The sequence below is a fragment of the Takifugu flavidus genome, chromosome 1 (assembly GCF_003711565.1).
Source record: "Takifugu flavidus isolate HTHZ2018 chromosome 1, ASM371156v2, whole genome shotgun sequence".
In the NCBI taxonomy this organism is placed as follows: Eukaryota; Metazoa; Chordata; class Actinopteri; order Tetraodontiformes; family Tetraodontidae; genus Takifugu; species Takifugu flavidus.
In genome coordinates, this window is record NC_079520.1 from 11,089,344 (window position 1) to 11,111,171 (window position 21,828).

General features: G+C 42.6%; 3 protein-coding genes across 4 annotated transcripts in view; all 3 read right to left on the reverse strand.

The window, feature by feature from the left end:
• Positions 1–21,828, reverse strand: part of LOC130535200 (NAD(P)H dehydrogenase [quinone] 1-like) — a 164,623-nt gene that overhangs the window by 19,378 nt on the left and 123,417 nt on the right. The window lies entirely within an intron of this gene.
• casq2 (calsequestrin 2) lies at positions 197–4,737 on the reverse strand. Its single transcript, XM_057049864.1, has 11 exons — positions 4,458–4,737; positions 2,577–2,661; positions 2,386–2,486; positions 2,194–2,305; positions 1,657–1,730; positions 1,443–1,573; positions 1,299–1,344; positions 1,164–1,218; positions 984–1,084; positions 767–841; positions 197–657 (listed from the first exon to the last, which is right to left on the reverse strand). The coding sequence occupies exons 1-11, from the start codon at positions 4,692–4,694 to the stop codon at positions 364–366; spliced, it is 1,311 nt and encodes a 436-aa protein (XP_056905844.1). The 5' UTR covers positions 4,695–4,737; the 3' UTR covers positions 197–363.
• Positions 12,098–20,393, reverse strand: slc5a3b (solute carrier family 5 member 3b). 2 transcript variants are annotated; one of them, XR_008953003.1, is made up of 2 exons: positions 19,821–20,393; positions 12,098–12,389 (listed from the first exon to the last, which is right to left on the reverse strand). XR_008953003.1 is itself a non-coding variant. In XM_057049680.1 (2 exons), the coding sequence occupies exon 2, from the start codon at positions 16,303–16,305 to the stop codon at positions 14,170–14,172; it is 2,136 nt and encodes a 711-aa protein (XP_056905660.1). In that variant the 5' UTR covers positions 16,306–16,571; positions 19,821–20,153; the 3' UTR covers positions 12,891–14,169. The 2 variants fall into 2 exon arrangements, 1 of the variants encoding a protein (XP_056905660.1); XM_057049680.1 differs by lacking the exon at positions 12,098–12,389 and adding an exon at positions 12,891–16,571 and having other exon boundaries at positions 19,821–20,153.

Sequence of the window (21,828 nt, forward strand, 5' to 3'; positions counted from 1 at the left end):
TGTTCAGGGAAAATGGGGGAGAAAGAGACTACAGTAAAAATTTAAACACAAATTTGTCATTGCAAAGACACAAAAAGAAATCAATACACTTAATACATTATATAGAATAATCTCACCACAGTACAGTATTTATATTCTATATTCGCTGAATCAGGACCAGGTTACAGCTGCTGCGGTGTAATGAAGACAGTGACAGTTGGCAGAAAATTTCCTTTATTAATCACAGTCGTTTGGATAGATGTCTCCAGACATTTAAATATTTTAACTTTAAATTAAAAACCTGTTCCAGGCTTATTTACAGTGAACTGTAGGATAAAATCCATTTTAAACCCCTGAAGAAAATAATTGGTTTTAAACTATGGATCACTCATCATCATCATCATCTTCTTCTTCTTCATCATCATCATCGTCTTCTTCATCATCAGTGTCATCCTCATCATCAGTGTCATCATCGCTTTCACTATCATCCTCCTCATCTTCTTCATTATTGTCATCATCATCATCATCCTCCTCATCCTCTTCATCCTCATCCTCTTCCTCATCATCATCGTCCTCGGTGTTGACTTTACCAGCAAGAACATCCTCAATCCAGTCCTCCAGCTCCTGAGGGGTAGGCAGGTCTTCCTCATTGTCCATTTCCAGCCACACACTGTCAGCCTGCACGGAGATAAACACACACACAAACACACATAAGAAAGTCAGACGGGGTGGGAAGGGGTGTAAATAACATCTGTAAAAATGCCTGACAGATCTGTGCCTGACTCACATCTGTGACGTTGACAACGCCGATCTGGGGTCTGAACAGGTCCACCTTAAAGGTCTTCTCCCAGTAGGGAATCAGCTGAAATGAGTCAGCAAAAAGAAAAATTTAAATCTGACCTGCAACAGAGACGTGAAAAGCCATGCAGCTCCACCCATGGCTGGTCCCTATATGGAGCCTTCTGCCTCGGTGCCTGTCGAAGGCTGAAGGGCTCATGGCTCACCAGGGGAAAGTCATCAGGGTCAATCCAAATGATGCTGAGCTCAGGGAGCTGAGTGTTGTCTCTGGCCACCTGCTTCAGGATCTCCAAGAACTCGAAACCATCTGGAGACAACATCAAACACCACAGCTGGAAACAAAACCTGCTGCCTGCTTAGACCAGTATGGATACTTCTGCACGTACCTGGGTCCTCCTCCTCTGCAAAAGCCACAATGTGGATGCCTTCAATGTCATCCTCCTGAGATGAAACGTAAACATAAATATGAGGGCACTTGAACGGAGTTGAGTTTCAGGAATCTGAAGGTAATCCTCACCCACCCAGGTCTCAAACATATCTTCCGCTCGTAGTTTTCTTAAAGTGGGTCTGGCAGCACAGGAAAACAACGTGAACCATCGTACAAAACTGTTTATTTATGTAAGGGAAGATTCAGGGCCATTTCATTAATCATGGGCCTTGTTTACCGCCTGTGTTCCATGATGAATTCCACCAGCTCCTCCTCCGTGTGAGGTTTGCCTGGAATGGTGAGCGGCTCCTCCATGAAGGGTTCATAGAAGTCTACTTCGTTCAACTTCAGGGTCAGCTCTTTGGCCACCTACAGCAGCAGAAAGCACATCACTACACGGTTTTATGATCGAGGTGCCTGTCCGTCCGTCTGTCTGTTTGATGGTGACTTACAGATTTATCAAAGGTGGCAAAGAACTTAATGTAGGGCTGGAACTGCTCAGCAGCCTCTTTAAATGCTTCATAATCTGAAAATATGGGAAAGAGAAACATCTTAAGTATCTCTAATATTTGAGAGAAAGTGGTTTCTTTAAACTCTGAATAAAGTGCAACAGTAATGACTTCAGCCAGCATCTCCCTGCATTCTTGATCGCATCTGTGCTTTTTCGGGGGGGGGGGGGTTGGCATTTGTATACAGGATGTTTGCACATCAGCCAGTGGAAAAAGCTGAACATTGACCTATACTTAATGCTCCCACAGTTGATCAGACAGGATGTGGCTGAGCTCAACGCGCCTGCTAACTACTTTCTAGTCAACTCTGGTGCGGCGTGTGAGTTGGTACCAAACTGTGGCAGCTGTGTGAGCAGCGCTGGTATAAATGGAGCCGTAAATCCACACAGATGAGCAGGGTCAGATGCAGTCCTGTCATAATGAAGGGCAAGGCAGAGCTCCTCACAGCCCCTTTAGACAAAAAAAAGGACAAATACTCACGTTCCGAGTCCTCGTTCTTAAAGTAACCGACCAGGCGGATGTCTTCCTCCATTCTGTCAAAGGCTCTCAGCTCCAACGCATTTCCTATCACCTCCACCGGCTCCTCCAGCAGCTGGAGGCAGAGAAAAAGCAGTGCACGACATACTGAGGAAGCGTCTTCATTAGTGACAGCATTCTCTTATTTTTACTCACATCTAACAAGAACTTGACCAGGGTGTTTGCGGACAACAAGCCGTCAAACTCGACCACCCGATCCTCCTTGAACACATAGGTGCTGCCCTCCTCCTGCAGGCCTGACAGTGGGGACAGTACACATCAGTAAACTTCAATAGTTTGTTTTTGATCAGGAAATCTGCGATTGAGACATCGAATCAGAAACCCACCAAGCTTCTTGGCCACTTTGGAATCTTTTTGGGAGTCCACCATTCCAAAACCAATGTCCTTTTCCTCCATAACCTGAGCTGCGAGCTAAAACCAAAAGAGAACATGAGCGAGAGAACAGACATCCGGTTATACTGTTTATATATTCAACACTTCTGCCTCAGTGGAAAAAGGGAACAGATTAACTGAGTGTCAGGTAAGGTCTGAAGAAAGAAAAATTACTGCCAAAGTTGGCAATATGACAGCTGCCTCGAGCCCGTGGAGGAAGGATTATATAATCCCCCAGACCCTCCAGATCTAAATTTATCCAAAGCAGGAGTGTGACCCTGTTATTATTCGGGCAATAGTTGTGAGGAGAGCTGCAGGTGGACTGTGAGAAGACCCTACCCCTTATTAAACAGCCTGAAAGGAGAGCTTTACCTCTGTCTTACATGCATATAGAAGCCCTCACACAGACTTAGACTGTCTCAAGGGAATGTTAAACGTTCAGCAAAGCCTCTCTTGCCTCGATGGGCTGAGTTAGTGTCTGTGCAATGTGGCTGTTGCTTTAAAAGTTCCAAGTCTTTGGCGTTAACTTATTCTTTGAACATTTTGATCATCCATATATTATGAAAGGGGCTGATGCCCTTTGAGCCGCACCTTGTTATTTTCTGATTACCTGGTTAAATAAAAGTGAAATAAAAAAGCAATTGTAACTGTAACACTTTGTATTATCTGTATTATCTGTAACATTTTTTATTATCTGGGAGCTCATATTCATGTTTATATATTTGGATCAAGCACAGCAGCAGTTTGGCCCAACAGAACCACTGCTGTGCAAGTGAAACAAGCATCTTATCACTGTTTTCATCATGGTTCCATGTAGATAGTTAGTGATACTCGGCTCAGGAGAGCATGGCTTTGCTCAGATTACATTCGAAAGATCAGAGATCACCTCGGTCATGTGTAACACGAACCAGGGCAAACTTTCTGCTGCTCTACCCCATTTAAACAAAGAGACACATTCAGCAGAGGGAAACACAAACCCAGCTGCTGGGTTCAAGTGCAAAGAGAATTACGAAGGTGGTTTTGTCCTTCACAGGCCTTTTTTAAATCAGATGCACATTTACAGTACTTGACCTTCCACCGCCCTCATGTAGAACCAGCCTTTAAGTTTTACACCATAAAGACTGGCTGCCTCCTGCAGACATGCCACAAGAGCAAAGCATTGGTTTTATGTGCCATGTCTGCCTGCATAGCCTACAGCTCGCTCTGTGCCACGCACGGCTGTCACCTCTGAGGTGACTGTGCTCTCTTTAAGGGTTTCAACCGTTGGAATGTTCTGTAGTGTCAAAACTACCCGGGTCTCCAGGATTGGAAGAGGGTTTGTATTAGAATTCCAAGGTCAGCTATACAGCACACAACACAGATGGCCTGTATATATAACAAAGGTTATATCGCTTCCTCTGCTCCATTTTAGGCATTTAAGAGAACTGTGCAGTAGTGGCCATCAGCCCGATCATCTAGTCAGAGGTCACGCCCTGACCTCTGACCTACTGCTGGGATACACAGGACATGGACAAGCAGCTGCTAGAATTCAACAGCATAACAATGTCACACAGCTACAGAAAATACAGCTCCAACTGGGAACACACAGATCTAAGGCATGAAGGCAAGTTCAGCTATTACCTGCAAAATAGGAGAAGGGATCACACTGATGGGTAGATTTTTTTAGTAGTAACCCCATCATTTCTAATTAGAATATCACTGTTTAATAATTTAAAAAAGAAAACATCAACCAAATCTTTACGTTTCTTCCCATAACCACACGTGTTTAATCCTGGCTCCATTGTCTTGTTACCGTCTTTATATTCTGGTTTCTTCTTAGGATATAAGTACTTTACCTCCAGCACCATCTCGGTCATCTGGTGTTGCTTTTGCAGCTCCTTGCTGTCTGGTATGGGCCCGTGGTAGAACAGGCACATCATGCTGTGCTTTTTCAGCGCTTTCTTGTAGTTCTTGTCATTGATATCTATAACACGGTCTTTCCCGTCATACTGTGGGAACTCCAAGCCCTTCTCAGCTGGAGACAGCGGCGCCAGGCTCAGACAGGAGAGCACGAACAACAGCAGGGAGAGCATGGTCAGGAGCTGCCCTGCAGTCTGTTCGGTCGTTACAAATGAATACTGTAGATTTAAAAGGGCAAGTCTTAGTAAAGGGAAGTGTTGCTGGGATAGATGTGAAATCTGGACTGTCACCAGCAGCACTCAAGCATTCCAGTCGGAGCAGTTAAATCCAATAAGCATCTCCAAGAACTTGCAGAACTTTGCGTCCACGTTGGTCACGGCGTTTCTCTGCAGACACAAAGACACATTAAGAATCCAGTTGGTTCTGTGAGGTGCAGTGTGATGGGGGTGGATACCATACATAGTCTCGACTCCTCTCCCCCTACTCTTACAGGACAGGCCCATTTTTAGGAGACCAGTTGTTTGAATGCTAAAAATAAAGCTGCGAGTGAGACAGAGAGATGGTAGAGGACAAGGGCTGGGCGTGTGTGTGTGTGTGTGTGTGTGTGTGTGTGTGTGCGTGCGTGTGTGTGCGTGTGTGTGTGTGCGTGTGTGTGTGTGTGTGTGTGTGTGTGTCTGTGTGTGTGTGTATCTCTGTGTGTCTGTGTGCGTGTCTGTGTGTCTGTGTGTGTGTGTGTGTGTGTGTGTGGTGTGTGTGTGTGCGTGTGTGTGTGCGTGCGTGTGTGTGTGTGTGCGTGTGCGTGCGTGCATGTGTGCGTGTGTGTGTGTGTGTGTATCTCTGTGTGTCTGTGTGCGTGTGTGTGTGTCTGTGCGTGTCTGTGTGTGTGTATCTCTGTGTGTCTGCGTACGTGTGTGTGTGTGTGTGTGTGTGTATCTCTGTGTGTCTGTGTGCGTGTGTGTGTGTGTGTGTGTGTGTGTGTGTGTTTGTGATCTCTTCAGTTGAGCTGAAGGGATCCAGGTGGCCTTACATGTTGTGTTGCATTGCACAGGTGTACCGTACTCAATGTATTTATTTTTTATATTTTCAGCTTCAGCTCAGGATCAACAGGTGTGTAAAAGGCTTCTCTGCTCCAGCTGTTCTGCAGAAAGTTTGTTCCGCTTTTGATTGATAATTAACTTCTCTCTTATCAAACCAATGTATTGACCTAAGGAGTTCCCTTTTAAACTCTCTTTTAAACTATTAATGAAACTTATTCTGCAACAAGAGAATTTTCTTCCCTGAACATTTGATCTCCCTCTGTACTTGTTATTCACTACATAAGGTGACGTGCAGAAGTTTAACCCCAATGTAACATTACAACTATAGAAACAGATTAAAGAGCTTAGAGTTGTAGAGCTTCGATGTGACCTCTAAATAATCTCCACACCCCTGTGTTTGTTTGGTCCATTGAGGCACCAAACAACCTTCATTTTACAGCTTTACAAGAGTGAGAAACTTGTCTTCCATAATCGTTCCTGTTATCCTGAAGAGAATGTGAAGGTGAAAACACACACATTAGTTAGATATTCTCCCCAGCTGATTAAAATAAAAGGCTGTGTCAGCATAACCTGCTGCAGAAATGCAGATATTAAAATACACGCATTTTCAGTTTAGGCCAGCAATGATACTTGTAATGCTGAGCTCGCCCACACGGTGGCGGTACCACACGTGGGAGCTTAGCAGAACTAGAGACCTGCAACTTCCTGGAGGCGGTGGCCCAATGCTGCACTTGACGTTATGTAATCGGACAATTCAGTTTAAGCTCTCGTGCAGAGACCTGATCCTGAGGTCACCAAACCGGACCCCCTCAACACCATGACTGCACCTAGAAATTCTGTCCATAAAAATTATGAACAGAATCGGTGACCGAGGGCAGCCCTGGCGGAGACCAACCCTCACCGGAAACGAGTTCGACTTACTGCCATTTACTGCCAGTTTTCCATTTAAGTATTATTTTTTTAAATTTTAGTCACGACATTGAATGTATGCAGCATAATTTCTATTCCTTGATTCACAGACTTTTGTGCCTGTATTGGTGCATTAATGGAAATTTCCAAAACTATCTGTCAGCAAGATGCTGAATTTCACTGTCAACACTGATGAAACTTTTTGAGCAATGTGGCAAAACAGGCTAAGCTCAGACACGTTTCATAATAAGGGATGTCCGTCGTGAACAGTAACGTTGGGCAGCTCACAATTTCTGTTAGAGTGAAAGCATGAACTGTGGTGAAGAGCTGTTGATATTAGAGGCATTAAGAAACGGTTGAGATCTATTCAACTCTGAGATCTATTCAACCCTGAGATCTATTCAACCCTGAGATCTATTCAAGTGTTCTGACAATGGAATCATGGAAACAAATCCTGACAAGTTTTGAGATGTCATGATGAAGACTAATAACCTGGTAATGCTCACACCCAAAAGTGACCAAAGTGTTTCACACATATAAATAAATGAATCAATAAATTAACATTTTAATTCCTTTATCAATATAATAATTCACACAGTGTTGACCACCTTATCAGTGCTAAAAAATGTATCACCTGGTTGCAGAAAAAAAATCATGAGGTTCAAAACAGCTGGTCAATAACATGTTTTCGCTGGTCTCAATGAGTTAGTTACGGTAGTCTGTTTTTACAAGGGGGCCCAATGGGCTCATAAGTTCACCAAAAAAACGAAAGAACCCGACAACGTGCAGTTATGGCGTGAATGTGAAGTCCAGCACCTTCTGGGTGTAGACACGTTAAAGAGCAGAGCTGTGAATGAAGTGCCCACAGGCCCTATGACATCATTCAAATCCTGCCTGGCTTCCGCCTCAGTGGTGAGACTCCAAGCAGGGCAGCAGAGTCCCCAAGGCCAGACCGACATATGCACGAGAGAAGGCCGGACCAGCGGAGCCGGTCAACCATAAACTCCCTGTCGGGCTTAAACGTTACATAAACTGTGAAATGCAGACTGGCACGCTCTGACACCACATACCAGCCTCTACTTATTTATGCGCACGCTCATGTGCAGTGTTTGTGTCACGTGTTTAGTGTCGGGCTCCTGGGGTCGTGTTTGTGGGGTATTGACGTAACGTCATTTCTAAGGTGTTAACGTAAACCTGGAGCTCTGGCAAGCAGTCGTAGAGTTACATAATGGGATAAATAATGAGCCACGGTGAGATGGACAGAAAACATCTATTTAGGAACATGTGGGGTTTGTACACTTCATTTTACAGTAAATACCCAGTACGGGTCCCCGCCAATGTCGGTGACGTCCTGAATTTGATGTCCTCCAAACTGAGGGTAGAAAAACAACTCAGTTGTAGACTCGTCCGACCATAGAGCTGCCACATCTTCAGCAGAACCTTCTCCTTCTCCTGAAGAATCAGCTTCTCCGTCAGTCTCGCGTGTTTATCCTGGTGTTCATGTGCAGCAGCTCCCTCTGGTGGTCTCAGGAGTCTTGGTGGTCTCCATCCCTGGCCTCCTGGGCTAAATTTAAACGTATCTCTCCATCGATTGCTTATTTCACACGGCTCGCGGATATTCAATACTTCAATGACTATATTACAGTCAAGCTTATCGTGTTCAAAGTGTTGATGAGTTCAAAGTGTTTCAGGGCAAAATTCCACCAGGAAAAGGGAATGTGGCGAAACGAACGGGCAGAGACACATCCACTCATCAAGCCAAAGTAAAAAAGAAATGTGGTTCTTTTAAGATGGAACGGCTGTCGGAGTGTGTGCAAATAGAAGAACAAGCTCTTCCTATGGTTAATGCAGGACTCTCACATATAACATAGTACACATCTCATGAACAACAAGATTTTTTTCTTTTTCATTTTATGTGCTGCTGTCATTTGATTCTTTTAATAAGCCATGGAACTTGCTATGATCCGAGGTTTTGAACAAGCGTGATACTGGTGTGTGGCCACACCCATCTGATGTTGCTCAGTGGTCCTCAGGGTGCTCAGGGAGCTTGTGTGTCTGCTCAGACACATGAAAAATTAGAGGGAACATTGCTTCTAACCTCCTGATCAAGTAGTTCACTGTCTTGCTGTTGTTATTTCTAAGGTGAATGGTGAAAAGAATGATTAAAATAAAATAACATTATAAGGCCACCAAATTCAGGAAAACAGTGTCTATCTTCAAATTGTGTTGGTTTAAAAACCATCACGTTTTTATCTTAATCTGGATTAAGATAAAAGACAGAAAGGTTCTCAGGAAGTTTGTCCTTGCCCTGAGTTTTTCTACCTACTTCAGGTTCTGGGCTGTCCAAAAGGGTTGATTGCGTCAGTGATGGGGTGCGAGTCCTGAGGTAGACTGGTGTAGTCCTGCCACTCACCCAATGACTGCTGGGATAAAAAAAACCATAAGCATCTGTTTATCGGCTGGATGGAAGACAGATGGAACTGCTAAAGGTGTGTCTGAAGCTTTACTGCTCATAAATTAAGAAATAGCTCAATTTACAGGCATTTTCTGGCAGAATAAGAACTTATTCTTATACTCTGCTTATGGAAAGTGTGTGTGTGTGTGTGTGTGTGTGTGTGTGTGTGTGTGTGTGTGTGTGTGTGTGTGTGTGTGTGTGTGTGTGTGTGCTTGGTTTCAAGGAACTGAGCCTCCCAACAAAACTTTCCACACACTTTTATTAACCTTTGACAGTCATGTGACATACATCCAAACATACTGTATGTTTCCTCTGCCTGCTCCTTATCAATGCACGCTGATGCTCATGTAAGAAGCACTGATAAGGAGCATTACAAATAGGCGGAACCCTTGTGTATTCTATCATAACAGCACCATTGCTCAGGCCCTTTATCAGCACTGCTCACATGTCACTTACAAGCAAAGCTGTTGTTGTCAATGATCAGTTTGACCCAGAGAGCCTGGAAAAGGCTTCACGCGTGTCTGCTTCAGTGATCCCTATTCTTTATGTTCCAGACACCATTCTTCCCACTGTTGTTACTAAAACTAGCAAATATTTCCTTTCCCTATTGAGGTCCTATTTCATGGATTAATGTCAGAATCCCAGTCCTGTCGCAGAGGTTTAGTGGGGCTGTGCATGAGGAATGACAGGAATGTATTGACATGGGGTGTTTGCCATATATTTAAAGGTCACTCCACATTCCTCACATGGGTGCTCCTCTTCTCACAGAAAAACATAATCTGTTGTAATAGCAATTCAGCATGTGTCTCTGTGATGTCACCAGCATGGAGAGAGACACGTTTCATCTGTGGTTTATACCTGATAACGTGCTTCGCACCGCTCCGGTGCCGCTGCTGAGTCGATGATTTGCAATGCTCTAAGTATGCAGTCAAAAAAATAAAAAAACAAATCTCAAAACATGCATGAAGTTTAAAAAAAAGATATCTATTTTATGTAACAAACACCTCAGACAAGCATAAAGTTATGGGAGCAAGATGAAGTGAAGTAACCATAAAACAACAACGATGTTTTCTTCACATTCTTCATCACTGTGCACAAAAAAGCAAATAGTATAAAGTATCTCACAAAAATGTGTGTAAAGAAGCAGTAATTTAGTTTGGAACTGCTCTGATTGTTTGTTTAAACATTTTTTCAGGATGTTCTGCAGAAGTCCTCTTTGATAGCCAGAACAAAAGCAAAACATTCAGAGGACAGGAAAAACACAATTACACAGCAAAAGTAAAGCAGATACTCTATGAGCACCATCTGCCACATGGTGAACAGATTTTCAACCAAAACGCCGACTTTCAAATTCCACATTACAATAAAAAAGGAGACGTCAGTTCATTTTTGCATTTATACAACAAATCTTCCATCCAGCCAAATTTATTCTTAGAATACTTTGGCCATGTGATATTGAAAATTGTAGTGCCTGAATACAATTTAACAGTAGTTTTAACACCCCAACCTAACCTGTTATGAAAGTTCTACCTCACGTTTTCCTCACCTGTTGGCTGAAGTTACTGTTATATAAGAGGAATATTTGCATGTGGCTCTGGGATGAGCTGATACATGCGGGCTGGATCCTGCCTCCTGTCCCAAGGCTCCATGTTGGCTGCAGGTTTCTCTGGTTTCTCTAATAGCTCTAAATATTGACGTCAATCTAGACGACCAGCAGGCGGCACTGTTAAAATTCACGAACATCTGCATTGGCTGCAAAATTGAAATTGAGGATACATAAAAATGACAAGTTTGATGTTACTACAATTAAGATTATTAAATCTAAACATTCAGTAAAAGTCATATTACTTCCATTAAGTGTGCACAAAGTTTCCATTAAATTTTAGGAGGACAAATGATGCAGTTGTGCATGGTAGTGATGTATCTTTTCAGTGTCTTCCTAAATCACACGTACACACACACGCACACACTCTCTCTCTCTCTCAGAATGAGAGCGAAAGAAAACTCAGCACGCTTTTAGACCAGCAAATTAGCTTGTTGTCCTCCACAGCTTTTCCATTTAAATCTGTATTTGAGACTAATCTAACATGCTGGACTCAATTAATGATGAAAGTTAAGGAGAATTAATTGATTTATTATTTTTTTTAACTTCCGAGCACTGCTGTTGTTGAATACCACGCCCGACCATATTAATCCATGCCACTTGGTTCCAGTAGTTGTTGGTGTTTTTGCTGCCTGAAATAGACAATGAACAAGGCCTGGCCTGGGTGCCAGTACTTTTCCACAAGGACAATATTAGTTTCCTCTTGGGAAAGAGGGAGGGTGTGAGTTGGATGGTGTTCAGTGGAGGGTCTAGAGAAGGGTGGAAGGTTGGGACATGATAAGGAAGAGGCTCCGAATGATACAGTCATATCTGTGTCACTGCAGACAACAACATAGTGTCCCTGCAGCTACTGCAGTCCAGGTTTCTATAGATCTCAACTGTTTCCTGGACATTGGCTCCTGAAATCTCTTGATTTGATTAAAAGGGAGATTTGAGGTTTGCCTGGCATGAAGCAGAAAGGAGACACTTCTAAGATGACTCTCGAAGAGCAGCATTCTGCGAATTTGTTTAGTAGGAAAATAAATCCCTAGTTATAGAATCAGTTAATTTCTGTTCTGTGGAAATCATACCTTTACTTTGTGGTGAAGTGGGTTTAGAATTTAGAATTTAGAGCAATTCATTTGATTTTCCTATGTGAAACACAGACTGAAATAATTATCATTGACTGGAACAAGTCACAAATCAAAACTTCCTTTATTCCCAGTGCTTTGACATAAATGGGGACTGTTTCATAGCTTTGTTAAGGATGGTAAGCTACCAGTTCCCAGCTTGTCCAAAATGACTTATGTATTGCACAATAACGTCAATCTTTAACTGTCCTTCAGTCACAGAGTGGGAGGGAATGCAGCACAAGGAGTAAAACTGGAAAATTGTGACTCAATTATTTACTCCCCTTGTCTGGTTATGGGGTCATTTTCTGAGTTGAGCTCGCTCTGCTGCCCACCTACTCCCATTTAGAGAGGCCATGCTACATTCTGACCTGTAGCTATGGTGAGTGTACATGGTTGGTATGAATCACTGTCAAAATATGAACACACGTGATGGCTGGGATAAGAAAAATGAAAACTCGTATTGCCTGTGTCAACAGTGCCTTGTTTAATACAGTGCTACTACACCAATTAACTTTCAGATTCCACAGTGCATGTTGTCAATAAAGCGGGACATTTCGCATGTGCGTTTGGTTGGCAGAGGTTAGAAATGATCAAATGAAGCACTCAGCAGAATTGATAAGAAGTAGAGATTTGTAAGCCTTTGATCCTGGCTTTTTGATTGGTCTGGATTCATCCAATCCTCTTCTGGTTGTGAGCAGATTAATAAGGCTGAGCCATGGGTTGTGTAATCCTGGTTAATGACCGAAAGACGCCTGGAAAAATGTAGAAGAAACACTGGATTATTTGGACTCATCTCAACTCATACATTTTAACAAGAATGTAATGTTTGACCTGGTACTTGCCATGAGTATGTTTAGACTTTATATACATACATATTAATATACAGTATATTATAGTTCAGCTGCTCAGGCCTGAATGCTGCAAATGAAAACCTGATCCAGAGGCCTCAGAACCTCAGCCCGGCCTCACCTTCCACCAGGACAATGAGCCTAAACACACACTTAAGAAAACATGGCAGCAGATTAGGGACAAATCTGTAAATGTGTCCAACAGTCCAACCTGAAGGAGCTGCTGCACACCGAGAGGACTGAAGGCTGTAACGTTGCTCATTGTAATGGTTCAGGGTTTTTTTTTAGATAAAGTTGAGGGGAAAATCTAATTTCCAGTTAATTACTAGTGAAGATTAATAAATACTACTATTAAAAAAGACTATTTTTTATTTGACAATGCCATAAACACAGGACTCAAGACAGTTTCATCTCAACAGAAACTTTATTTTATGTCTCTAAAAATAAAATCCAAAAAATAACCTTTATTCTCTCAGAGAGGGTACTTAAAGTACAGGTTAAATTGAACTCATTAACCTCCGTGTTATAGCATCACTCGTGCCCCAACAGTAGCGCACATCGGCCTGTTGCAGCAACATTTTGACTTCAACAATGTTCCGAACTTTTCAAAGTGCGTTAAAAAAAACCTCTTTTTAAATATTTCAAGATGAGAATGATGAGTGAACACAGAATATTGTGGAAGTAGGACTGATCATCATTAAATCAACCATAATGTCACATTAAAGTTCCTCCAGCAAATCACGTGACAAACATCTGCAATGTCATTTCTGTCATGACTGACACGCTAACTGGTTTCCAATCGATGGCTTTCAAATAAAAGGATTCGCTGTGTAAACTTTTATTTTTTGCTTTTTTCTTTTATCATCACACACTAAGACACATTTGGTACAAGGTTTATAAAATATGCACTTCAAACAAGAGTAAATGACATTTCAGCTCTGCAGCACGTCAACACATGAGAGATAGCTTTACACAGAATACATGTTTCTGGTGAGCGACCACATGAACCCTGAATTATAGTGTACACTTTAAGTGAAAGATGCAGTAAAATGATGTCCAACAATGTCAAACGGAACATGAGAACTTAATAGAATAAAACACAATAATGAGAATTGATACATGTGGCTTTGAGTGTGATATTATAGTGCATAACAACACATGTAATGGTTTGAAAAAATGTAACACAGCCACAAAAAGTAACCCAAAAATGGAAGGAAGAAAAAGGCAAAACAAGTTGTACATTCTAAATTTGTGCTTGATGAAATATTTTTTGATGCAACATCTCCAGTACACTAAAATCAAACTGCCAACACCAGCAGAGAGAAAACGGCTTAAATCACAGAACATATTTAATCTTCACTAAACAAAAGTACAAGTGCATATAAGGCTATTATTACAACAGGTCTTAATGCAAGATTAAGGAACATTAAGTGCTGGACACACCAGTTCCAAAAAAAGCTTTATTCAGAGTAAAATTATTCTCATATGGAGAAGCTTTTCATTTGAAAAATGATTAGAATAAGGTCAGATCCCTGTTAGAGAGCTACAATAAAGACAACTGTAAATATTACAGACCCCCTCAAATCTCTGAAGATTCCACAATTTATTTCCAAGAGCACCCCCCCAATCTTTCAACTTAATAAAAGTCTTCACAGTCCCCATTTATGTGCAGCACAGGATTCAATTACAGTGAGAAATAAACAAACATGAAGATGTCCACAGAGCAGACAAGAACCAGAACCGTATTCAGGAGAATCTTCACTCTCGGTGGCTCGTACAGCCTTTCTGCGATGACTCTTCTGTCTTCCATTGGGACCTTTCGTGGCGTGTTCTGCGTCCCTTCCTCGTACCCACACAGCCTTTCCACTATACGTCTGCACCTGCTGGACTCCTCACAACCGCGGTAGCCCTCCTCCGCTTTGATCGTGTCCAGTTTTCCGTTACCGAGCGGCTGTGCTGGTGTGGTGGCGGGAGACGCCTCTGTGCTGGGGGTCGGCGGGTCATGGTCGGTGGATGGGACCAGAAGTTTGATGTCCGCTCCGTCCAAGCATCTTTCATTTCGGACATCAGGGGGCATTTCTTTGTGCAGGCTCGCGTCGGCGTTATTGGGGCTTTTCTCAGTTAACGTAAACATTTCCTCTCGGTCCTTCACGGGCACCTTCTGAATGCGTCGAAGGCCCCAAATGGTCGTCGTTTGAACTTGTTCATCATCTGGTGGGGATGTACAAAGACTGACCACCACTGCTACTAATCCTGACAGCCAGAACAGCCCAGCAGCAAAGTACATGTAATGGATCTTTACGATGAAGGCGGGCCTGTTATCTGGTTGGTCACAGCGAGGTTGGCGATAAGCAAAGGCCAGGATCAGCCTTAGGGTGCCAAGTACGAAACCTGTCATGCCTCCCCAAAATGCCCCCTTCTCATTGCACCTTTTCCAAAAGACACCGAGTAGGAAGAGGGCAGCGATTGGTGGAGTGAGGTAGCCAGCAACCTCCTGGATGTAGAGGTATGTCTGACCCCCTTGCATTTCAATTATTACAGGCACCCAGGCGATGCTAATGGCCACCATGACCACAACAAATACGCGGCCTATAATCAGCAGCTCTCGCTCTGATGCCTTCTTTCGCACAGTTTGGTAGATGTCCAGTGTGAAAATGGTGCTCGCACTGTTGAAAATTGAGTCAAGGTCACTCATCAGGGCAGCAAGCATGACGGCCATCATCAAACCCCTCAGTCCAACGGGCATCACTGCCATGACCAGGCGAGGGTAGGCAATGTTTGAGCAGCCGGCCTGAGAACCACACACAGCCATGCAGTGCTCCGGTCCAATGCAGGCAATCTCATCCGGAAACAGTATGCGGGAAATCATTCCAGGAATGACTATTAGGAACATGGGCAGGACTTTGAGGAACCCAGCCATCAGGGTAGAACCTTTAACATGAGCAATGTTCTTCGCTGCAAGAACTCTTTGAACAATAACCTGGTCTGCACACCAGTACCATATGGAGGCGGGGGTCTGGCCGAGAATGAACCCTGGCCACGGAATGTCTTCATCCAGGGGACCATGAAGGATGCGCAGAGAGTCTTCTTTGGGGTGTATGCGGCAGGAAGGAGAATATGTAAAATTCCCATTGGCAATTATAGCAGAAACATCAGGAACTGCCTTCATGTACTTAGTTCTGACACCCTCTAACCCACCAACTTTGATTAAACTCATGACAGTTAAGGTCAGGGCTCCACCAATCATCAACACTGCCTGAAGTGCATCAGTGTACATTACTGCCACCAGCCCCCCAGTGATAGTAAGGAGAGCAGTCATACTAATGAGGAGGAAGATGGAAAGATAAAGGTTCCACCCCAAAGACTCCTGAATGAAAAGGGCACCGGCGTACAAGTCCACAGAGAGCTTGGTGAAGATGTAAAGCGTCACAGAAAGGAAAGCAAAGTAAACCTTCAGTCTGTTTCCCCCATAGCGTTTGGACAGGTACTCGGGCATGGTGTAGACCCCCGAGTGGATGTACACGGGGACAAACACCCAGCCGAGCAGTTGCAGAAGCAGAAGTGCATTAAACTCCCACGCTCCAACGGCGAAGCCACTGGCTGCTCCCGAGCCTGCCAGGCCAATGAAATGTTCGCTGCCAATGTTGCTGACGAAGAGCGACGCTCCGATCACTATCCAGGTCATGGAGCGTCCGGCCAGGAAGTAGCCACTCACAGTGCTGCGATTGGCTTTCCACATGGCAAAAAACCCAATGACAAGGACCAGAACAAAATACAGTGCTACCACGGCTATGTCCGCTGCTTCCATTCCAGGACCCATTTTTGCAATCAGCGTGGGGGGAAAAAAATGTCCTTAAAAAAGCTGATACAATCTCACAAAAGGTGGGGATGGAGTTGTCAAAGTGGCACAAACAAATCGCTCCGCTTTGGTTTACTGTCTTGATGAAGCTGTCGTATCTGCAGTCGGGTCAAAATTCATTAGTCGAGCTTTGGGGGTATTTTCCACCAGCAAAATGTTCTACTTTTAGTGGAAGATGTTGCAGTTCTTAAAAAAAAAAAAAAAACTACAACCTAGACTTAAAACTCCTGCAAGACAACAAAGACAAAGAAAAACACCTCGTTAGTCTTATTGTTAAAGGGGCGAAGAACAGACCAAACAAATTGTTGGTTCAGAAGTTTCAAACAGTCTCTCATCAGGTTTGAGAGATAACTGGAATCAGAGTGAACATCAGATAATCTGGAAAATAAGATGACTAAAAGATAATAAAGTTTGCTTCCATAACTGCAGCTTGTTGCTAGCAACACATGAAGGGTTCAGCCCAAATGACTCCTTCATCTTTTTAAGAGTACATCAGGGAATGTTATAAAATAATATGCAAGAAGTTATTAACAAACCAAAAAAACCCAATAAATTTATGATTTGAAGGAATGCTGATGCATTAATTCAGACCGTCTTGACAAAATTCATATTTGTCAAGACACAGACTGAAAACGGGGAAAACAATCTCCACAGGCTAAATGTCAAGCTTGAATTCTAGTGAAATGGCTCCAATTGAATCGTTGCGTCACAGAGAAGGAATCAGACGTGCAGGGCTGAGTAATAATGTCTGCCCACTGTCTCCAGGAGCAAACCTTGCAGATAAAGTGGAATGTGCCATGCCTCCAAATGTAAACGTGTATGTACTTGTCTGCGTTAAAGACCGTGGCTCTAGTCAGATATGAAGTAGAAACCTGTCCAGCGAGCTGCTGGCTGGTCGTTAGTCACTTTGAGATAGACTTCCTGTGAGCCAAACTGTCTGATTACCATAATTTATCTCGGCAGTTATTAACCAAATAGCGGCGCTATTACTCCATTGTTTTTATTCAGCTGGATACCTCACACAGTCCTTTTATGTAGCCCGAGGTAAATGTGCTTGGCATTATTTAATGATGTACTGTTATCCAAGTAAGTTACAGCAATCTCATAGTTGCTGATCTAGTTTTGTTGGTGTTCATTATACTGGCAAAAGAAAAGAAAGATTATGAATTCAGGGAATGAAGGATGGAACCTGTTTAGAAATTCCATAAATAAAAACCGGAATTTAAGTAAACAGATATTACATTGGCAGTTAAATGGGATGCCTTTAACGTGCTAATGGAGGAGCCACTGTTGACTATAAGGTTACTTAATTTGCGTTGGGCTGATTTCATCTCCCTAAACAAGTAATAATGATTTTGGAAGTATTTAAATACTAACCCTTGCATTGAAAAAGCTCAATGTCAAGCCCTGAATTGCATGATGAGAGAAAACCTTTCAGTTTGTTTCTCCAACACACACACACACACACACACACACACACACACACACACACACACGCACACACACGCACACACACACACACACACACACACTCTCTCCTGAGGTTTTAGCCAGCCACGCAGGGTCAGAAATAACCCACACGATCATCTTCACAGCCAAGCTATATACAAAACATCAATAAAAGGACTCTTTGTTTCTCATTTCACCATCTCATCATCAACAAGCTGCATTCCATGTGTTCACCATAAAACGACCAAGACTGAACAAATGAAATATAGCTTAGTAACACAAAAAGATCATTTACTTGCAAAGTTACATAAGACAGAATTGAAACACCATCCACCACCACTCGATAATAAAAAGGACAAACTCTTTAACCAAAGGAGTGAAATGAATATATAGAAAGTGAAATTGTTTTCAACACAAGCACTGAAGCTCCTAAACATCAATGTGACATCATTTACTGTTGTTCACAAAAACAGGTTATACTGATTACTGTTCTTTTGGTTTTTTGTTTTTTTTAAATCTAACTCTGGTGTCAAAAGTACGACTGCAGCACTTATTTTAAAAGCAGAGTAATATCTGACACCACAGAATAAAGATGCAAGGACTAGAACATGCCACTACACGATGTACAAATTAGATTTAGGGAATCTCAGTTCCTGATGTTTTAAAATTGGGTTCTTTGCCCATTTTAGTCAGCTCTCAGAGTAGCAGCTGTGATCTAAAGTCATAATTCTCACTTTTATAAAGCATAGCTACTGCAACTTTACATGTGCATTCTTTATGTTTGCAGTTGCTCGTATGCGTAGATTGTAAATGCTTTCGATTTGTGCTGAGTTGCTGTGGTCTAAACTAGTTTAATGCTACCCAGCACATGCCACGCATTTAATTCTCATTTCATTCTCATCCTTAAATTATTCAAACCCTTTGACAGTTTGCCTTGTTTTCGTCTCACTTATCTCCCGCATGCTCCTTCTGCCTAATACAAATGGGTCATTTAAGGAAAAAAATTCACTAGTTATCTAATGTGTGAGCCAGTATGCATCACTCCATAAAGACATAAAAAGAATGACACAAAGTACAACATTTCTTACACTTTTATAACTCCAGTTCATGGATAAATCCTGTCAAACAGGGTGAGAGGTGCAGAGTACTGGGTGGGGTACAGTAATTATTCCCACCTTCATGTTGTCACTGATAGTCCTGCTTCTGCAGTGGTTGTTGCCATTACACAGCTCAGTACTGGACACCAACCTGATGCTGGTGCATCCCTGGTAACCAGCCAGCACATGAGCCTGTCAGAGCTCATTAAAGTCTAAGGTATCAATCTTAGCAAAACTGGCAAAACATGGAGCTGATTATGATCGATTTTAGCTTGCAGGCCTAATGGGAGCTTAACGGAAGACAATTAATTGATTTTGAACCTTGTCTTTGAATCTAAATGAAAAACACAAATCATTTTCTGACATAACGTGTCGCGCTGGTGGGGCAGCATAAATAAAAGAAAGTCCTCATCCACAGTCTTGGAACAGCCAGATGTGTTGTCTTTGAAAAAGAGAAGCGCCATCAGTCCTTCAGACCCGCAGCAGCCATGCACCTTATTATACGGAAGGAAATTTCTGGAACACTCATTGATTCAGACGCATGCAAATGCTTCTTTATCTTGAAGGAGCTCGAATTGATCACGGTTTTAAGTTGTGGATGTGCCACATGACGCATGTGCGTGCGTATGTGTGTGTTATTTAAGAGAAAAAACATAATGTGGCACTGTGTGGATTTTATTGACTGGTTGACGTTGGAAGCTGGGACGTGCAAAAATTGGAGAAAATAAGAGATAAAGTGTGGCTTGAAAGTCGTAAAGAATCGGGAAAGACTAATTGTGCGCTGGTTGGTAAGAACAGACACAGAGGGAACATTGCTAAAACGCTGAGAAACGCTAAAGTGGTTGTTAGCATTAGCAGAGACGCTAAAACAGCAGCGTAACGTTACGCCCCAAAACGGAAGATGTGGATGAATGAAGAAGCGGCTCCCACCTGGAGAAAGACCCGACGACCCCTTCAGGACGACTGCTTCCATGTACAACGCAGCACACTTTGTCGGAAGGTTGGTATCATGTAGGCAGTTCTCCCCCGGTTGAAAAGGAGCTGTCGCACCCGCTAAATAATGCTGCGGATTCCCTTTATATGCATTCCCCCCTGCTCCACGCCCCTTCGCTGAACACGCACACGCACACGAGCAGCATTTTGGACGTTTCTCCAGCTCATCAATCTGGGGTTTTGTCGCGGAATGGACGAGTCGCAGCACTCTAAATTGATGTGTTTTGCGCATAATTAAAGTCTGTCGCTGCCCATCAGGGGACAGTGGTCATGTTATCAAATGTGATTAAATCTGCTGCAGCATACAGTCCACTAGTGTGTCAATGTGCCACGTTACCTGGAATAGCACAATGTCACTAAGCTGTTTATTCTTGAAAGCCATTTTGTGACTAATCAAGGAAAACCTAATCAGATTATAGTAACCTCGAAAACTCTAGAAACTTGAATTTAGTTCAGATTATGGTAACCTTGAAAATCCTAGAAACTTGAAATGAGTTCCTTTTAAATAGCTAATATGATGTTCCATTTGTAACTACAAAACACTGATGCCCGCCTGATGTATAAAGTCAGCACATTCAAAGCATGTTCAGTTTTTGCACGAACATGTGTTTTTTGTTTTGGGGTTAATTTGTGCCAGCTCCAGGGGGGAGCTGGCACAAATGAAGCTATGTGAAAGCTGAACATCAAGAGGAAATGTCTGTCATTTCAGAGAGAGGATAGACCCCCCCTGCCTCCACCATCAGCCATCATGTGGTTTCTTGGTGTATTCGAGTATTGATAGAGCACTTATGCATTATTGCAAGATACAAGTAGGCTCATGGACTTTAAGATATATAAAATACTTAACAATTAATCTTTGTTTGCACAATATGCTGCACATAGGCCTATATTTGTAATAAACAAGTAAACACTGCTCTAAATATGATTTACTATACAATAGAATGTAATTATGTAGAGAACACAGGGCCACGTGCAGTTTGATATAGTGTGCTGAAAAGCAAATGTCTGCAGCCTCCACACTCACATAAGTGGAGCTTTAAAATTGTTGACAAGACACCCAGCAGACACAGCTCTGCACGGAGGGAGATGGGAAATTTCCACTCACTCGTCTAGCAATCTTGGAAATTTCCACTAGTTAAAGAACTACAATTCCCAGCCCAGACTTGCGCTACGTATTTACGGAGCGACAGTAGTTCGCAGCACACGAACACAAACGCAGTCCGAATCCTCTTTTCTGTTTCCGTTTAACTGCTGCTCATAAGTCATTTTATGGATGAAAATACCTGGAGAAGAAAAACATTTAATTGCCGTGAGACGCAAAGATAACCCCGCGAAATAACAACCCGACAAAGATGATGACGTCACGACACGACGGCGTATTTTAATTGCAACTTTATTAAACATCTTCAATTTACAATGACAGTAATTCGACGGCTCTGGATTAAGTTTCATTTATCCTGCGTCTGTGAGGTTCAAGACTCTGTCATACTTTTGTACAGAAACCAGGAATCTGACCCCCTGAAAGTAAGTGCCATGCAACTGTAAACAACAACAACAATCTTTCACCAGGGATTGCTGACTGCTGATTATTATCCCATGGATTATGCAAAAAAGAAATAAACACACACACAATAAACTTTAATGTTCAACACAGCAGTTCTGTCACGCTCTGGTATTTGTCCAGTTCCGCATATTTTCTTTCCCATTGGTGTTGCGTGGGATTGTCTCAGCTGGACTACATTAGTTTACTTATTTATTTATATATTCCCTCAGCTTATGTTATATGTTATAATGTTATAACTCTATATATCAGTGTTATTTAATGTCTGCAGATCCTTACATTTGCTGGGTAAATGCAGAAATGAACTCAATGAGTGGCTGTATCAGAATCTTTTACAACCAAACCCAGAAAAGACTGAAGTCAGTGGTTTTGGCCCCAAAAATG